General features: G+C 39.9%; 1 protein-coding gene across 11 annotated transcripts in view; it reads left to right on the top strand.

The window, feature by feature from the left end:
- MANBA (mannosidase beta) overlaps positions 1–17,482 on the top strand; it is a 167,172-nt gene that overhangs the window by 102,933 nt on the left and 46,757 nt on the right. For all 11 annotated transcript variants that reach the window (XR_010840973.1, XR_010840969.1, XR_010840977.1 and 8 more), the window contains one exon: positions 8,751–8,895. Coding sequence is in view for 1 of the 11 variants with exons in the window: in XM_059067307.2 (XP_058923290.1) it covers positions 8,751–8,895 (145 nt within the window). In the remaining 10 variants the exon portion in view is untranslated. The remainder of the gene's footprint in view (positions 1–8,750; positions 8,896–17,482) is intronic.

The following is a 17,482-nucleotide window of genomic DNA, read 5'->3' as shown; positions in this document are numbered from 1 at the left end:
ATTGAGTTAGTAATTCAAAAACTTCCCTCAAAGATGGCTTCACTAGTGAATTCTAAGAAACATTTAAGGAAAGAATTAACACAATCCTTCACGAACTCTTCAAAAAAATAGAAGAGGCAAAATTGCTTCCTAACTCATTCTGTGAAGGCATTGTTATCCTGATACTAAAACTGGGCAAAGACATATCAAGAAAAGTACACTACAGGCCAATATCCCTTATGAATATAGACAGAAGAAAGTCTTCAGCGAAATAATCAAATCCAGCAGCATATAAAAAGGTTTATATATCACAGTCAAGTAAGATTTATCTCAGGAATGCAGGGCTGGTTCAACATATGAATGTCAGTCAATGTAATACACCATATTAATAGAATAAAGGAAAAACAACTACATGATAATCTCAATAGATGAAGAAAAAGCACTAGACAAAATCCAACACCCTTTCATGATAAAAAAAAGTTCAACAAACTAGGAATAGAAAGGAGCTTCCTTGACCTGAAAAAGAGCATCTGTGAAGAACCCATAGCTAATATCATATTTAATAGTGAAAGAAAGAGAGCTTTCCCCCTAAGATCAGGAACAAGACAACGATGCCTGCTCTTGTCACTTCTATTCAACATTTTACTGGAGATTCTAGTCAGCACAATTAGGCAAGAAAATGAAATAAAAGGCATCCAGATTGGAAAGAAAGAAGTAAAACTATATCTGCTGCTGAATGATCTTATATATAGAAAGCCATAAAAAATCTACCTAAAAACCTATTAGAACTAATAAATTAATTTAGCAACTTTGCTAAAATCCTATTGATATAGGATCAATATACAAATGTCAGTTGTATTTTAAGCAATAAAAAGTTTGAAATTGAAATTAAGTTAACAATAGTATCAGAAAGTATATAATACTTTGGAACAAATTTAACTAAAGAGACATAAGACTTGCACACTGAAAACTACAAAACATTATTGATGGAAATTAAGGAAATGGAAAGACATTCTGTGTTCATGGATTGGAGGACTTAATATTGTTAAGATGGCAGAACTTCCTAAATTGATCTACAGATTCAACACAACTCCTATCAAAATTCTTACTACCGTCTTTGGAGAAATGGGCAAAGTGATCCTAAAATTTATATAGAAATACAAGGCACTAAGAATAGTCAAAACAATCTTGAAAAAGAAGAACAAGTTGAAAACACTTCCTGCTTTTAAAACTTACTACGAAGCTATAATCAAGGCAAGTAATCAAGGTAGTGTGGTACTGGCATAAGGACAGACATATAGATTGATTAAAAAGACTTGAGAGTCCAGAAATAAGCACATACATCTATGGTCAATAGATTTTCTACAAGGGTGCCAAGACAATAAAATGGAGAAAGAATAGTGTTTTGAACAAATGGTGCTAGAATAACTGAATATACACATGTCAGAGAATGAATTTGGACCTCTACCTCACACTGTATACAAAAATTAAAATGGATTAAAGATCCAAATGTTTGATACTCTTAGAAAAAAACATAGGTGTAAATCTTTGTGAATTTTGATTAGGTAACAGTTTCTTAGATATGATATGCCAAAGCACAAGCAACCGAAGAAAAAAATAAATTGGACTTCATCAAAATTAAAATCTTTTGTGTGTCAAAGGACACTATCACAAAAGTGAAAAGAGAATCCGCAGAATGGGAGAAAAAAATTGCGAGTCATATGTCTAATAAGGATCTAATGTCCAGAATATATTAAGAACTCTTACAACTCAATAATGAAGCCAACCTAATTTACAAATGGGCAAAAGATTTGAATAGACATTTCTCCAAAGAAAATGACCAATAGGTACATGAAAAGATGCACATTAGTAGTCACTAGGGAAATGCAAATCAAAACCACATGAGATACCACTCATGTCCACTAGGATATCTAGAATTAAAAGAAAATAACAAGTATTGTTAAGTGTGTACTGGTCAGGATTCTCCAGAGAAACAGAACCAATATGATTTATGTAGACATATAAAAGAGGAAAGTTGTTACAGGAATTGGCTGAAATGATTACAGAGTCTGAGAAAGGCTACAATCTGCCATCTGCAAGAAGCAGAACCAGGAAAGCCGGTGGTATAATTCAGTTTGAGTCTTGAGGCCTGAGAACTGAGGGGCCATTGGTGTAAGTCTCAGAGTTCCAGGGCCCAAGAACCAGGAGCTTCAGTGTCAGAGGGTAAAAGAAGCTGTGTCTCAACTCAAGAAGAGAGAGAATTCACCCTTCCTCTCTCCTTTTGTTTGATTCAGGCTGTCAACCAACTGGATGTTGTTCACACTTTGGTGAGGACGGACCTTCTTTACTCGGTCTATTGAATCACGAAAAACATCCTCACAGACACACCCAGACATAGTGTTTACCAGCTGTGTACCCTTATCCCAGTCAAGTTCACGCATAAAGTTAACCATCACAGTAAGGATGTGGAGAAATTAGAAACCTCTCATGTTGCTGGTGGGAATGTAAAATGGTACAGCTACTGTGGAAGAGTTTGTCAGTTTCTTAAAAAGTTAAGCAGTTACCATGGGAAACAGAAATTCTACTCTTAGGTATATATCCAAGAAAATTGAAAACATGTTCACACAAAAAGTTGTGTATAAATGTTCATAATAGCCAAAAAGTTAAAACAATCCAAATGTTTATCAGCCAATAAGTGGATAAACAAAATATGGCATATCCATACAATGAAATAGTATTCAGCAGAATAAAAAGGTTTGAAATACTGGTACGTACTACAACATGGGTGAACCTTGAAAACTTTAGGCTAACTGAAGGAAGCCAGTCACAAAAGGCTATATATTGTATTATTCCACTTATGTGAAATGTGCAGAATAGGCAAATCCATAGAGACAGAAGGTAGATGAGTGGCTTCCAGAAGCGGAGGAGAGAGGAGAATGAGGAGGGACAGATTAACCAGATTTTAGATTTTAGAGGGTGATGATGAAAATATTCTGGAATGAGGTAGTAGTGAGAGTGACACAACCTGTGACTATACCAAAAACCAATGAATTATAAATTGTAAAAGCGTGAATTGTATAGTATGAATTATATCCAGTTAAAAAATGGCTTTATTGGAAGATTCTTATTGTCAGGATAATTTTAAGTAAATAAAGTATATAAATACCATCGTATCAGAACTTACCACATGGCTTCTCCTAGTTCCAAGGGTAGAGGGTGTGGTTCTGAGCATGTAGCCCAGCTACAACGCTATCACTCTGGAGGAAGGGGAGAATGGGTTTTAGTAGACAGCAACCTTCATCACAGTGGCCGAGCTAGAATTGCAACTTAGGTCTTGGTGTCCTGGTCCAATTTCTTTTTCCCATACCATGTTTCTCTAAGGAGACTGATTTCATAAGTGTAATCAAGCAAGCTGCTGAAAATAGGCATATTTTTGAAACTAAAATAAGATTTGTCTGCTAACAGTGGGAATGAGTAACCTAGGAAATGACTAAGCATTTATCCTTCTCATATATGAAGATTGCTTTCTTTAGGAAAAGATGCATGAATATATAAATACAGGTACAATTTTTAAAGGGAAAGAGGCAGTTGCAGAGATTTTTTTTTTTCCCCCCAGGGAAGTAGGATAGTACATTTCCCCTTTAAGATGGATAGTGGGCAATGGCCTTCTGCATTTTTATGAACAAAGGTGTCATTCACTAGCCCTAACTGGCACCCACTGGTTTGGATGAACCCAGATCCATGCTACAGGCATGGCGCCATCTGCCTGTGGAGGGTGCTGCATGGTGCATGTGCCAGAACCCGGAGCACTGAAGAGCCCTGGTTATCACTTTCACGCTAAATTCAGGTGTGATAGGCTACTAGTTAGAGCTTGCCTAGTTCTCTTTTCCTTTCATTCCTAGCAAGGCTTAGGAGTCCTGCTTGCCCTAAAAATCGTTTTAAGTTTAAAAGGATTGCGAATGTTTACCTATTAAACCAGAAGAGGCAAATTACAGCTAGGAAATTGTTAGAATAGATATACAGAAATAAATATATTTTGCAGGTAGTTCTGAGAATTGAAATAGTTCAGGGACTGAAAACTCAAATGTTTGTAGGGGCCAGGCAGGTAATTTAAATGGATGAGAGTCTGAATATAGAGGATTGTGACAAAATGGAGCATACAGGCCCTGACTTAAGACTTTATTAAACGACAACAAGAAGAAACAGAAAGCACTTGCTCTGTGAGCCAATTAAAACCTGCGTGGGGCTGAGTTCTGCCCGGAGGCTAGCAGTTTATGGCAGCCTCTTGGCTGGAACATAATATAGCAACATGCCACAAGGACTTTAAAATCTGTCACATATTATTATTAAAAGAGACAACAGAAGAGGCAAAGAAATTGATTTGGACATAAAATGTTCTTAGCTCTTGTATTTAAAGAAAAAAATCTGCAAACCATTCAAATGCCGAATAATTATTGGAGAATGATTCATCAAACTATGGTATAACTATGTAACCATTTAGAGCACAGAGATATATAGAAAATGCCAGGGCATCACATGGAAATGTACACATGTGAAAATTAAGTGAGAGTAGAATACAAAATTATAAATGTATATGAGTTACAGTGTGTGTTAACAAAGATCAGGAAGGAATTTGGAGCGTTGTAAAACATTTGCCACTTATCAGACTTTTTCCCCCTGAAAAGCAGCTTAAATTCACCATGAAGAAAATGCAGGTCACCTCTGCCAAGCCCATCAGTAAAATATCTAATTGTCCTTTGGATTCGATCCAACTAAGCACAAGCATGACTGTTTCAATAGATATGGCTTTTTCCTAGCAGTTTTTATTTTTGCCTGAAAGAGATGACTTAATTTCCTACTATGGTACACACTGATGTTTTGTTCCCCACCTCAAAATTCTGATTTTTACTTTTCTCCTATTCACCCTGTTTTATAAATCTGTTTCCAAGGAAACTGATTCCAGTCCCAAACTTCTTGAGTGACGCCCCTCCCTCCATTCTACTCTTGAGTCCACGCTGAACCAAGTCCCATAGCAGAATATTGCAGGTCCTTTGGCTTCCTTGGTGTATCAGGAATGGCCCAGGATTTGGAGATACTTCAGATCCTGGAAGTTCCAGAATTGTTGGCCAACACCCAAGTGGAGTGTCCATGGTGGTCGCAATTTCATGCCCGTGCTTGGCCTGTCAGGGCTGGGCTGGCATCTCTGGAGTGTCTGGTGATCAGAATACCTCTCCCTGTGTGTTCCTCATCAGTGTGATGAGGGCTTCCTCATCTTCTCCTCCTGTGATCCCTTTACACACAGTCCATAAAGCCTTAGCCGATTTTTCAGGAATCTCAGGATGAGAACAGGTATTTCTTGTTGTTCAGTGCCTCGGGTGTGTGTGCTGCGGGGCAGGGACTGTGGCTGGCTTGATTTTGTGCCCATGGGCCAATTTTAGCTTGGTTGGTGGGGACGTTATTTGGGGGCTCAGGTGATTTAAATAAGTTCAGATATTATCAAATTTTAAAAACAAATACAAAGGTTACTTTCCATGCTGATGTGAGGTTAAATCTCTAGTGGGCATGCATTGATAATTGGTGCTACCCTCAGATCTGTTTCTACTAAGATTTCATTTGGCTGCTTTATCTTCACTGAACTTTCTAGAAATCGCTCCACAACACTGATTTTGTACAATAACTCGACAAACATGTGAATGCTGAATCAAGGGACTTGATTTCTCTATGCCTAGCTATCCAAGCCTAGAAGTAGATAAATCTCTTTCTTCTTTAGTTCAGACGAGATTGGTATTTTTAGAAGGAACTTGGTTAGAGATCTTGAGTCTAATTGTTACTCACCCGGGTCCTTGGACTCTTAATCCATAGAAATTGATAAGAGGCCAGAGGCGAATTTCAGGCAAGGCTTTATCAGGACTCATTCTGCAGCATGAGGGAGCGAAAACAAGTATCAGGTGCCGTTGGTTCCCTGGCTCCTTAAAAGGTGTTGACTGGGAGGCGTAGTTTAGGTTCCCTGGCTCCTTAAAAGGGGTTGACTGGGAGGCGTAGTTTAGGTGGTCTGCGCACCCACGGTGGTGCTGTGTGCAGAGCTCACGCGCAGTACCCTGCTTTTGCTTCCGGCACCTCAGAAATGGCAGTTGGTTTGTGGCCTTTTTGTTTCTTACTGTTCATAATTTGCTCCCACTGTGCATGTGTGCGGTTAGTTTTAGTCCTGTTTAGTTTCTTTGCATTCTGTTGCTTGAGGAGACGTTTGTCCAGGTGCAAGCACTCTGGTAAAGGGTCCCGGGGCCCAGCTATCTCATAATTGCAGATGAACTTGACTGTTATAGATCATAGTTCTTAGGCCTATTTTCCATATTTCATTCCTTGACTTAGTGCTAGGCTGATATATTCAGAGAGTATCCTGTGGTCATTTTGAGCTGGCACCCTTGCCACTCTGTTCGTGAGATTCTTACTTTCTTTAGAGTGTTATTTGCCTGTTATCACCGCTGTGCTCCCAGTGCTCTGGTTCCTGAATGGAAAGGGCATTGCTTTACCTGCTCACAGCTGACATCATCTCTTGCCTAGAAGATTATAATAGATTTCTAAATGGTCTCCCCAAATGCCCTCTAGTCCCCTGACTCCTTTCAGTGGTCAGAGTGGCCCGTTGCAAATGCAAGTCTGGTCACTTCACCCTTTAGCTTAAAAGCTTTCTGTGACTTCCAGTTGCCTTTAGGATGCATGTCAAACCTTCCTAGGTCTGGCCCCTGCATTCCATCAGTCTTACCGCCATTGCTCCCGGCTTTCTGAGCTCAGGCTGCCTTGGCCTTCTTTCAGTTCTTTGCTGTGCATTCTCCTCTCACCACATGTGTCCTCTCCGGCTGCAGGGTTCTGCCCTCTCTTTCTCTTTCCTGTACTTCAAGTTCAATCCCCTTCCTCAGCTACACCCATTTCCCCTACTATCCTGGCTCCTAACATCACACACCTCTCTTTCTTAGCCCTCATTACTGGTTAAGGTTTTTATATATTTGTGTGATTCTTTGGTTAAGGCCTGTCCTCTACACAAGCCAGTACGCTCCACAAGGGTGGGCTGTCACTTTTTTGCTGGGAGCGGGGCTTACCATTACCAGCATGCAGCACACACTGTAGCTATTTATTAAATTTTTATTGAACGGCCATGATTTCTTCTTGCTTTACCCTTCTGGAGTTTTACAGCTCTGCCTCGTATAAGTTGTAACTTCATCTGTGACTTCCTCACTAGCCAGCTCTCCTCCATCTAAAGGTCTGGCTTCACTAGAGCTTTTCTAGCTTTTTAGGAAGGCATCTGAACTTAGTCTTCTAGTGGCTATATATGCATCCCGCTTTTTCCTCCTCTGTGAAAATCCAGACCCTACTATAAGGCCGTCCTTTTCTCTGACTGGGGAATTCTTGCAGCTCTGACTCTCTCTCCAGGTTCTCCTTGGTGACCTCTCCTAATGAGCCCAGTGACCTCTTATTCATGAGCCTCTCCTAACTGCAGCTCCAAGCTAAGAGATGTGATACCCACAGTGTCAGTAACAGCAGCAATAAAGGAGACTGTTTTTTCAATGATGATGACAGTAATTAAGGGTCTTACATGAAGTTTTTCCATGCCTCTTAAATAAGAACTAAATTTGTCTTTGTTGCAGTTTACCATCTGTTCTGCTATAACGAAGGAATTGCATTCATAAGAAGTTTTACATTATCAAAAGTCATGATATAAAAACAATTGCTTGACTAGAAGAAAGGGGTTAGGGATTTGAAAATTATCAGTCATAATATAGTTCTTTTTCTATAGAATTTTTTGCTAATAAACTATTTTCTTAATAGCCACGAATGTGTTAGTAAAACCCATCACTGCCCCAAACTTAGTGTTTGACTACATATAGCATTTGCTCTGGAATCATAGTCTTTGTTTTCCATCATTGCCTCCACTATTGTTGGCAAAGAACCTTTTACACCATCCTGTTTCCACGATTACCTGATTACCCATTTTTAAGCCCAATACCAAGCTTCCCCCCAAACCCAGCTGTTATAGACAACAGCTTCTCATACTAAGGGGTTGGTTCCAGATCTAGTATAATGATGGTATATATGATGGTAATTAAATTCCCAAATTTATTCAAGCCTATAATTTTCTCAGATCTAGACAGCCTACCTCAAACAAAAACACCTGTGTTTTTTAAAATCTTGCAATGGACTAAACTTCTCTTTTTTTGAATAATCTTTTTTTTTTTTTTTTTTTGCGGTACGCGGGCCTCTCACTGCTGTGGCCCCTCCCATTGCGGAGCACAGGCTCCGAACGCGCAGGCTCAGCGGCCATGGCTCACGGGCCCAGCCGCTCCGCGGCATGTGGGATCCTCCCGGACCGCGGCACGAACCCGCTTCCCCTGCATCGGCAGGCGGATTCTCAACCACTGCGCCACCAGGGAAGCCCGAATAATCTTTTTTTAAAGATTGAGGTGTAGTTGATTTACAATGTTGTAAGTTTCTGCTGTACAGCAACATGATTCAGCTATACGTGTATATATATTCTTTTTCATATTTTCCATTATGGTTTATTACAGGATACAGAGTATAGTTCCCTGTGCTATACAGTAGGACCTTGTTGTTTATTCTATATATAGTAGTTTGTATCTGCTAGTCCCAAACTCCCAGTTCAACCCTCCCCCTGCCCCTTGGCAACCACAAGCCTGTTCTCTATATCTGTGAGTCTATTTATTTTGCAGATAAGTTCATTTGAAAAACACCTGTGTTTTAATGTTTTTCCCCTGAATCAGGTGATGCAGGCCCAGTGTGTCAAAACAGAAACTGAATTCTACCGCCGCAGTCGCAGCGAGATAGTGTATGGAGAAGGGCACACCATGGGGACACTTTATTGGCAGTTGAATGACATCTGGCAGGCTCCTTCCTGGTCTTCTCTAGGTAAGTGTTTCAGCATTCTTTGTGTGAGTGAGAGAAAGCCATAATTGTGGGGAGAGGTACTGAGCGAGCACAGAGCTGGAGGGGTCAGATGAACCCAAGCACGACTCCAGGGAAAGGAGGCTGTCCAGCTACCGGTCTCGGAGCTGCGCGGCCTCCTCTCCCACCTTCACAGTCTTTCCAGGAGCCTTAGAGGCAGCCCCACTATGAGTTCTGAGCTGTGCAGTCGCAAAAGCAGGCGGAGGGAGGGAAAGCTGCATGCATGAACATCTCAGCCATGTGTCTTCTAATTGTTGCTTAGAATTTTGAATTTACTTAAGAGGACTTTCCAGGGCAAAAGGAGATTTACATAAGCACCCCTTCTTCTGTTTAGGAGAATCCAACCACAGGAAAGTTTGGCCCAGCTAAGTGTTAAAATGTCCGTTTGCTGACTCCCCTTCAAGTCCATCAGGTCATCTTTCTTTTGCCCTGTTGATCTCTTGGGGGAAAGGGAGTTGAGTGAGAAATCCAAGTAAAAAGGGTTATCAGGTGAACCTGTCTGTTCAACGAGGAGCAGGTGAGATGGCTGATATTGTACTTGCAGTTTGAATTATTTCATCTATTTTGGTGCATTAAAAAAAAATTAAGGTGTAATAATGAATGTTGGCCTTCACTAGAGGTGATTTGAAGCCAAGTTCAGTTAATGATATAAACAAAAGTTTTGGGTCAAAAATGAGGCAAGGCCATAAAGTAAGAAGGCCATTTTGCTGGGTGAGGCTCTTAAACAAGCTGAGAATGCAGATCAGAGTTCCTTCCCCACATGCTTTGATTAATGCTCATCACCTCCTGCAGGGAACTGCGTCTTGATCAGGTTTCCCTGATCAAACTCTTTATCTACACCAGCCAGAGAAAAGGGTATTGAAAGAATCAGGGGGTAGATGCTAGGGGAATAGCCTTTCCGGGACGCTTAAACTGGAGAAAGAGATATTGTTCAGAGACACTTGGAGCCTGACCCTGCTTCCTGTCTGCGGATGCGGTGGTGGTCTTCTGAAGCTGAGTTCGGTTCAAGAAATGGGAGAGCCCAGGCTTTGTAACTCTTCCCTTAAATGACCCTATGTTCTTCAGAAAGGATTTAAGAGTATAATGGCAGAGTAAGAATTTGTCTGCCTTCTAAACTCTGGCGGGACAGTGCATTCGAGGAGAGGCTCACCATCTCCTGGGGGTGTCACCGTTTAGTAACTAAGGTGTGTATCACTGAGACCTTTTGCTTCAACTGCTGTTCTCTTGAATGTCTTTTGTTTGTGGCCTTGATTGCTGCAACCACGCATTTGAAGTCTTTCTCCTGTAAGGGATGCCACACGTGAGAGTGTGTAAGTTATCTCAGGTCCAAGCCATTTTCCATTTATCAGAAAACTTTCCAAATATAAGTTCTAGTTCATTTCATAGATGTAATTGGAAAGGCCTCTCCACCGTTCCCCTCTCATTGTTATTTTTAAGGGGAAATACTAAGAGTTGGAATTGAAGTGCTGGAGAGCTGAACTTTTGCAAAACCTAAAGAAATTAGTTCTAGCTGAACCTCAAAACTGTGTTCCTTCATCTCAAGAGCTTGCACTGGTGAATTCTGGAAGTGCTCCCCCATTCTCTCTCCCCCTCTCTCCCACCCGCTTTCCCTCATCTTACTCTCTCACCCGCTTCTCTCTCTCTCCCCCTCTCACTGTATACCTCTCTCTGAAGCTGTCTGGTGATGCAGTGTTTTGTGGAGAAGGATCTTCTTTCTGAAATAGAGGCATGTTGAAATATTTTTTAGTTTGTGGGTTTAGCATACCAGAGATGCCAACAGGGCACAGGATTCTGCAGGCTCTTGATAGCTTCTAATTGTATTTGGGAATAGTCATTAATTGTCATGTGTTTGGATGTTCCCCTCCAGTCTGAAGGTACCAGCCATATTTGTGATTGTGGTTGCTTTGTTTCACTCAGAGGATTTTGTGCCTTTGGGAAAATGAGACTTTGAGTTCTAAGTATCTTTATTTTTTTAAAAAAATATTTAATTTAATTTATTATTTATCTATTTTTATTGAGGTATAGTTGATCTACAATATTAGTTTCAGGTGTACAATTAAGTGATTCAAAATTTTATAGATTATACTCCATTGAAAGTTATTATAAAATATTGGCTATATTCCCTGTGCTCTACAGTATAGCCTTGTAGCTTATTTATTTTATACATAGTCGTTTGTACTTCTTAATCTGCCTTCCCCTATGTTGCACTTTGCTCCTTCCCTCTCCCCACGAGTAACCAATAGTTTTGTTCTCTATATCTGTGAGTCTGTTTCTGTTCTGTTATATTCATCCATTTGTTTCATTTTTTAGACTACACATATAAATGATAACATATTGCGTATTTGTCTTTCTCTGTCTGACTTATTTCACTAAGCATAATACCCTCCAGGTCCATCCATGTGTTGCAAATGGCAAAATTTCTTACTTTTATGGGCAAGTAATATTCCATTGCATGTATATATATATATATATATATATATATATATATATATATATATAACACATCTTCTTTATCCATTCATCTGTTGATGGACACTTAGGTTGCTTCCACATCTTTGCTCTTGTAAATAATGCTGCAGTGAACATTGGGGTGCATGTATCTTTTCGAATTAGTGTTTTTAGTTTCTTTGGATATATACCCAGGAGTGGAATTGCCAGGTCTTATAGTTCAAGTTTCAGTTTTTCTGAGGTACCTCCATCCTGTTTTCCATAGTGGCCGCATCAATTTACATTACCACCAACACTGTAGGAGGGTTCCCTTTTTCTCTACATCCTTGCCAACATTTATTCTTTGTGGTCGTTTTGATTATAGTCATTTTGACAGATGTGAGGTGATAACTCATTGTGGTTTTGATTTGCATCCCTTTTGATCAGCAATGTTGAGCATCTTTTCATATGCCTGTTGGTCATCTGTATGTCTTATTTTGAAAAATGTCTATTCAGGTCTCCTCCCCATTTTTTGATTGGGTTGTTTGTTTTTTCTATATTGAATTGTATGAGCTGTTTATATATTTTTGTATACTAACCCCTTATCAGTCGTATCATTTGCAAATATTTTCTCTCAATCAGTAGGCTGTCTTTTCATTGTGTTTATGGTTTCTTTTGCTGTGCAGAAGCTTTTAAGATTAATTAGATCCATTTGTTTATTTTTGCTTTTGTTTCTTTTGCCTTAGGAGACAGAGCCAAAAAAATATTGCTACAATTTATGTCAGAGTATTCTGCCTATGTTTTCCTCTAGGAATTTTATGGTTCTGGTCTTACATTTAGGTCCTTAATCCAGTTTGAGTTTATTTTTGTAACTGGTGTGAGAAAATATTCTAATTTCATTTTTTTACATGTAGCTGTCCAGTTTTCCCAGTATCATTCATTGAAGAGTGTGTCTTTTCTCCATTGTATATTCTTGCCTCCTTTGTTGTAGAGTAATTGACCACAAGTGTGTGGGTTTATTTCTGGGCTCACTATTCTGTTGTATTGATATATGTGTCTGTTTTGTGCCAGTACCGTACTGTTTTGATGACTAGCTTTGTAGTATAGTCTGAAGTCTGGGAGCATGATACCTATAGCACTATTCTTCTTTCTCAAGATTGTTTTCACTGTTTGGGGTCTTTTGTGTTTCCATACAAATTTTAGAATTATTTGTTCTAGTTCTGTGAAGTATGCCATTAGTTTTTTTTTTTTTTGCGGTATACGGGCCTCTCATTGCTGTGGCCTCTCCTGCTGCGGATCACAGGCTCCGGACGTGCAGCCTCAGCGGCCATGGCCCACGGGCTCAGCTGCTCCACAGCATGTGGGATCCCCCCAGACCGGGGCACGAACCCATATCCCCTGCATCGGCAGGTGGACTCTCAACCACTGTGCCACCAGGGGAGCCCTGCCATTAGTATTTTGATATGGATTGCACTGAATCTGTAGATTGCCTTGAGCAGTATGGTCATTCTAACAGTGTTAGTCCTGTCTATGAACACAGTATCTCTTTCCATTTGTTTGTGTTGTCTCCAGTTTCTTTCATCAGTGTCTTATAGTTTTCCATGCACAGGTATTTTCCCTCCTTAGTTAGATTTATTCCTAGGTCTTTTATTCTTTGTGATGTGATAGTAAATGGGATTGTATACTTAATTCCTCTCTTATAGTTTGTTGTTAGTGTATAGAAATGCAACAAATTTCTGTATATTAATTTTGTACCCTTTGACTTTACCAAATTCATTGATGAGCTCTAGTAGATTTTGGTGCTGTCTTTAGGATTTTCTTTCTTTCTTTCTTTCTTTTTTTTCATGTAATGTCTGAAACATTTATATTAACATATTTCCATACAAATAACCCAAAGAAAGTTTAGTATTAGTTGTTTTTTTTGTTTGTTTGTTTGTTTATACTGCAGGAGGAGTCTCTAAGTATAGTATCATGGCATCTGCCAACAGTGACAGTTTTCCTTCTTCCTTTCCAATTTGTATTCTTTTTATTTCCTTTTTTGTCTGATTGCTGTGGTTACGACTTCCAATACTATGTTGAATAAAACTGGGAGAGTGGACATCTTTGTCTTGTTCCTGATCTTAGAGGAAGTGCTTTCAGCTTTTCACTGTTGAGTATGATGTGAGCTGTGGGCTTATCGTGTATGGCCTTTATTATGTTGAGGTATGTTCCCTCCATACCCACTTTATGGAGAGTTTTTACCATAAATGGATGTTGAATTTTGTCAAAAGCTATTTCTGCATTCATTGAGATGATGATATGCTTTTTGCCTGGTTTTGGAATCAGGTTGATGCTGGCCACATGGAATGAATGAGTTCAGAAGCTTTCTTCCTCTTCCATTTTCTGGAAGAGTTTGAGAAGGATTGGTATTAATTTTTCTTTGAATGTTTGGTAGAATTCATCAGTGAAGCCATCTGGTCCTGGACTTTTGGGAGGTTTATTGTTTAATTTAAAAAATTTATTTATTTATTTATTTATGGCTGCGTGTGGGCTTTCCCTAGTTGCAGCAAGCGGGAGCTACTTTTTGTTGAGGTGCGCAGGCTTCTCATTGCAGTGGCTTCTCTTGTTGTGGAGCATGGGCTCTAGGTGCACGGGGTTCAGTAGTTGTGACTCACGGGCTCTAGAGCGTAGGCTCAGTAGTTGTGGCCCATGAGCTTAGTTGCTTCATGGCATGTGGATCTTCCCGGACTAGGGCTCGAACCTGTGTCCCCTGCATTAGCAGGTGGATTCTTAACCACTGCACCACCAGGGAAGCCCTTTTGGGAGGTTTTTGATTACTGATTCAGTCTCCTTACTAGTAATTGGTCTGAAATAAAAAATACGATTTTTTATTTCTTCATGATTCAGTCTTGGAAGGTTATATGTTTCTAGGAATTTATCCATTTCTTCTAGCTTGTCCAATTTGTTGGTGTGTAGTTGTTCATAGTAGTCTCTTATGCTTCTTTGTACTTCTTTGGTATTAGTTGTATTGTCTCTTGTTTCATTTTTGATTTTATTGATTTGAGCCCTCTCTCTTTCTTTTGTGATAAGTCTGGCTAAAGTTTTATCAGTTTTGTTTATCTTTTCAAAGAACCAACTCTTGTTTTCAGTGATCTTTTCTATTTTTTCTAAGTCTCTATTTTGTTTCTTTCTGCTCTGATCTTTATTATTTCTTTCCTTCTACCAACTTCGGGTTTTGTTTGCTGTTCTTTTTCTAAGTTCCTTTAGGTGTAGTGTTAAGTTGTTTATTTGCAATTTTTCTTGTTTTCTGAGGTAAGCATGTATCACTGTAATCTTCCCTCTTAGAACTGCTTTTGCTGCCTCCAATAGATTTTTGGATCATTGTGGTTTTGTTTTCATTTGTTTCCAAGTATTTTTTGATTCTTCTTTGTCTTTGGTGACCAATTGGTTGTTTAGTAACATATTATTTAGCCTCCACATCTTTGTGTTTTTTGCAGTTTTTTTCTTATGGTTGATTTCTAGTCTCATAGGGTTGTGGTTGGAAAAGGTGCTTGATATGATTTCAATTTTCTTAAGTTTATTGAATCTTGTTTTGTGGCATATCATGTGGTCTATGCTAGAAAATGTTCCATTTACACTTGAATCAAATTGTATTCTGCTGCTTTGGATGGAATGTTCTAAATATCTATTAAGTCCATTTGGTCTAATTAGTGTCACTAAAGGCCAGTGTTTCCTTATTGATTTTCTGTCTTAATAATCTGTCCATTGATATACGTGGGGTATTAAATTCCCCTACTCTTACTGTGTTACTATCAATTTCTCCCTTTGTGTCTGTTAATATTTGCTTTATGTATATAGCACTTCTATGTTGGGTGAATGTCTATTTACAATTGTTATATAAGATTGATCCCTTGGTCATTATGTAATGTCCTTCTTTGTCTCTTGTAACAGTCTTTGTTTTAAAGTCTATTTTGACTGATATGAATAGTGCTATCCCAACTTCTTTTGATTTCCATTTGCATGGAATACCTTTTTTCATCCTCTCACTTTCAGTCTGTGTGTATCTTTAGATCCAAAATGAGTCTCTTATAGGTAGCATATGTATGGGTCTTGTTTTTATATCTATTTGGCCACTCTATACCTTTTGATTGGAGCATTTAGTCTATTTACATTTAATTATTGATAGGTATATATTCCCATTTTGTTAATTGTTTGGGGATTGTCTTTTGTAGTTCTTTTTTTGTTCCTGTCTTCTTCTCTCCCCTTTTGATTTGATTTGATGTTCCTGTCTTCTTCTTCTGCTAGCTCTGTACATGATTGATTTTTACTACCTAATATTTGCCTTTACCAATGAGCTTTTTTCTTTCGTAATTTTCATGTTTCTATTTGTAGCCTTTTCTTTTTCACTTAGATAAATACCTTTATCATTTCTTGTAAAGCTGGTTTGGTGGTGCCCAGCTCTTAGATTTTGCTTGTCTGTAAAATCCATCAAATCTGAATGGAAGTCTTGCTGAGTAGAGTAGTCTTGTTTGTATATTTTCCCTTCATCACCTTAAATTTATTGTGCCATTCCCATCTGGCCTGCAGAGCTGCTGAAAATTCCAATGATGGCGTTATGAGAGTTTCTTTGTATGTAACTTGTTGCTTTTCCCTTTTCAATATTCTTTCTTTAACTTTTGCCATTTTAATTTAGTGTATCTTGGTGTGGACCTCTTTGGGTTGATCTTGTTTGTGTTCCAGGACCTGCATGTCTGTTTCTTTTCCCACGTTAGGGAAGTTTTCAGCCTACTGTGTCCTCAAATATGTTCTCTGCCCCTTTCTCTCTCTCTTCTCCTTCTGAGACCCTATAATGTGAATATTAGTGCACTTGATTTTGTACCAGAGGTCTCTTAAACTGTTTTCTTTTCTTTTTATTCTTTTTTCTGTTCAGCTTCAGTGATTTCCACTACTCTGTCTTCCATCTCCTTGATTCATTCCTCTGTATCATTTCATCTACTGTTGATTTCTTTTAGTGTATTTTTCATTTCAATTGTTGTAGTTTTCATCTCTGTTTAGGTCTTTATATCTTCTAACTCTTTGTTAAACTTCTCATGGTGTTCCTCCATTCTTCTCCTGCATTCTTTGATCATCTTTATGATCATCATCCTGAACTCTTTCTTAGGTAGATTGCCTATCTCCACTTCACTTAGTTCTTCATCTGGGGTTTTATCTTCTTCCTTTGTTTGGAACATGTTCCTCTGTTGCCTCATTTCGCCTAACATGCTCTTTTTTTATTTCTGTGTATCTGGTAGGTTGATAATGTTTCCTGATCTTGGAGAAGTGGCCTTTTGTAGGAGATACACTGTGCGTCCCAGCAGCTCACTCCCCTCTGGTCATCAGAGCTATACGCTCTAGGGGTGCCCCCTATGTGGGGTGCATGGGTCCTTCTGTGTGGTGGGCTTACTGATGTCGTTGGTCTGGTAAGCATGGCTGGCCTTTGGCCCAGTTGGTTTCCAGGCCCTGCCTTGTGTGAACCCTGCCAGCCACTGGTTGGTGGGGTTGGGTCATGAGGCTGCTGGTTGCGAACCCTGGAGGGTCTCAGGGCTCATGCTGGTTCATTTGTGGGCAGAGCCAAGTTCTGGGGTGGGTGGTTACAGGGCTGGGGTTCCTGGATCTAGTGTTAGCCTGCTGGTGGGTGAGGCCAGTTCCTGATATGGCTGGCTGCAGGTTCTGGGGTATTCCAAAGCTGGTGCTGGCCCACTGGTGAGTGGGGCTGGATCCCAGGGCAGCTGGCTGAGGCATCCAAAGTTTGTCAGAGCTGGTGTTGGTCTGCTGGTGGGTGGCGCCGAGGCCCGGGGGTCCTGGGGCTGGTGCCAATCTGCTGTGTTGGCTGTGTCCAACAAGGTAGGCTGTAGGGCTGCAGTGGTCCTGGGGTGGGTGTCTGCCCATTGGTGGGTGGAATTGGTGTCCAGGGGATCCTGGAGCCAGTAGGTGAATCTGGGTCCTGGGGCTAGTGCTGGCCCACTGGTGGGCAGAGCTGACTCCTAGGGTCTCTGGCTGCAGGGCCCAGTGTCCCAGAGCTGGTTTTGAATTGTTGGTGGGTGAAGCCAAGGCCCAGGATGTTCTGGGGCTAGTGCTGGCTGGCTGGTGGCTGGAGCTGGGTCCC

This window comes from Kogia breviceps, chromosome 6 (assembly GCF_026419965.1).
Source record: "Kogia breviceps isolate mKogBre1 chromosome 6, mKogBre1 haplotype 1, whole genome shotgun sequence".
In the NCBI taxonomy this organism is placed as follows: Eukaryota; Metazoa; Chordata; class Mammalia; order Artiodactyla; family Physeteridae; genus Kogia; species Kogia breviceps.
The sequence above is the reverse complement of the archived record's forward strand: the minus strand, read 5'-3'. Positions and strand labels throughout refer to the sequence as shown.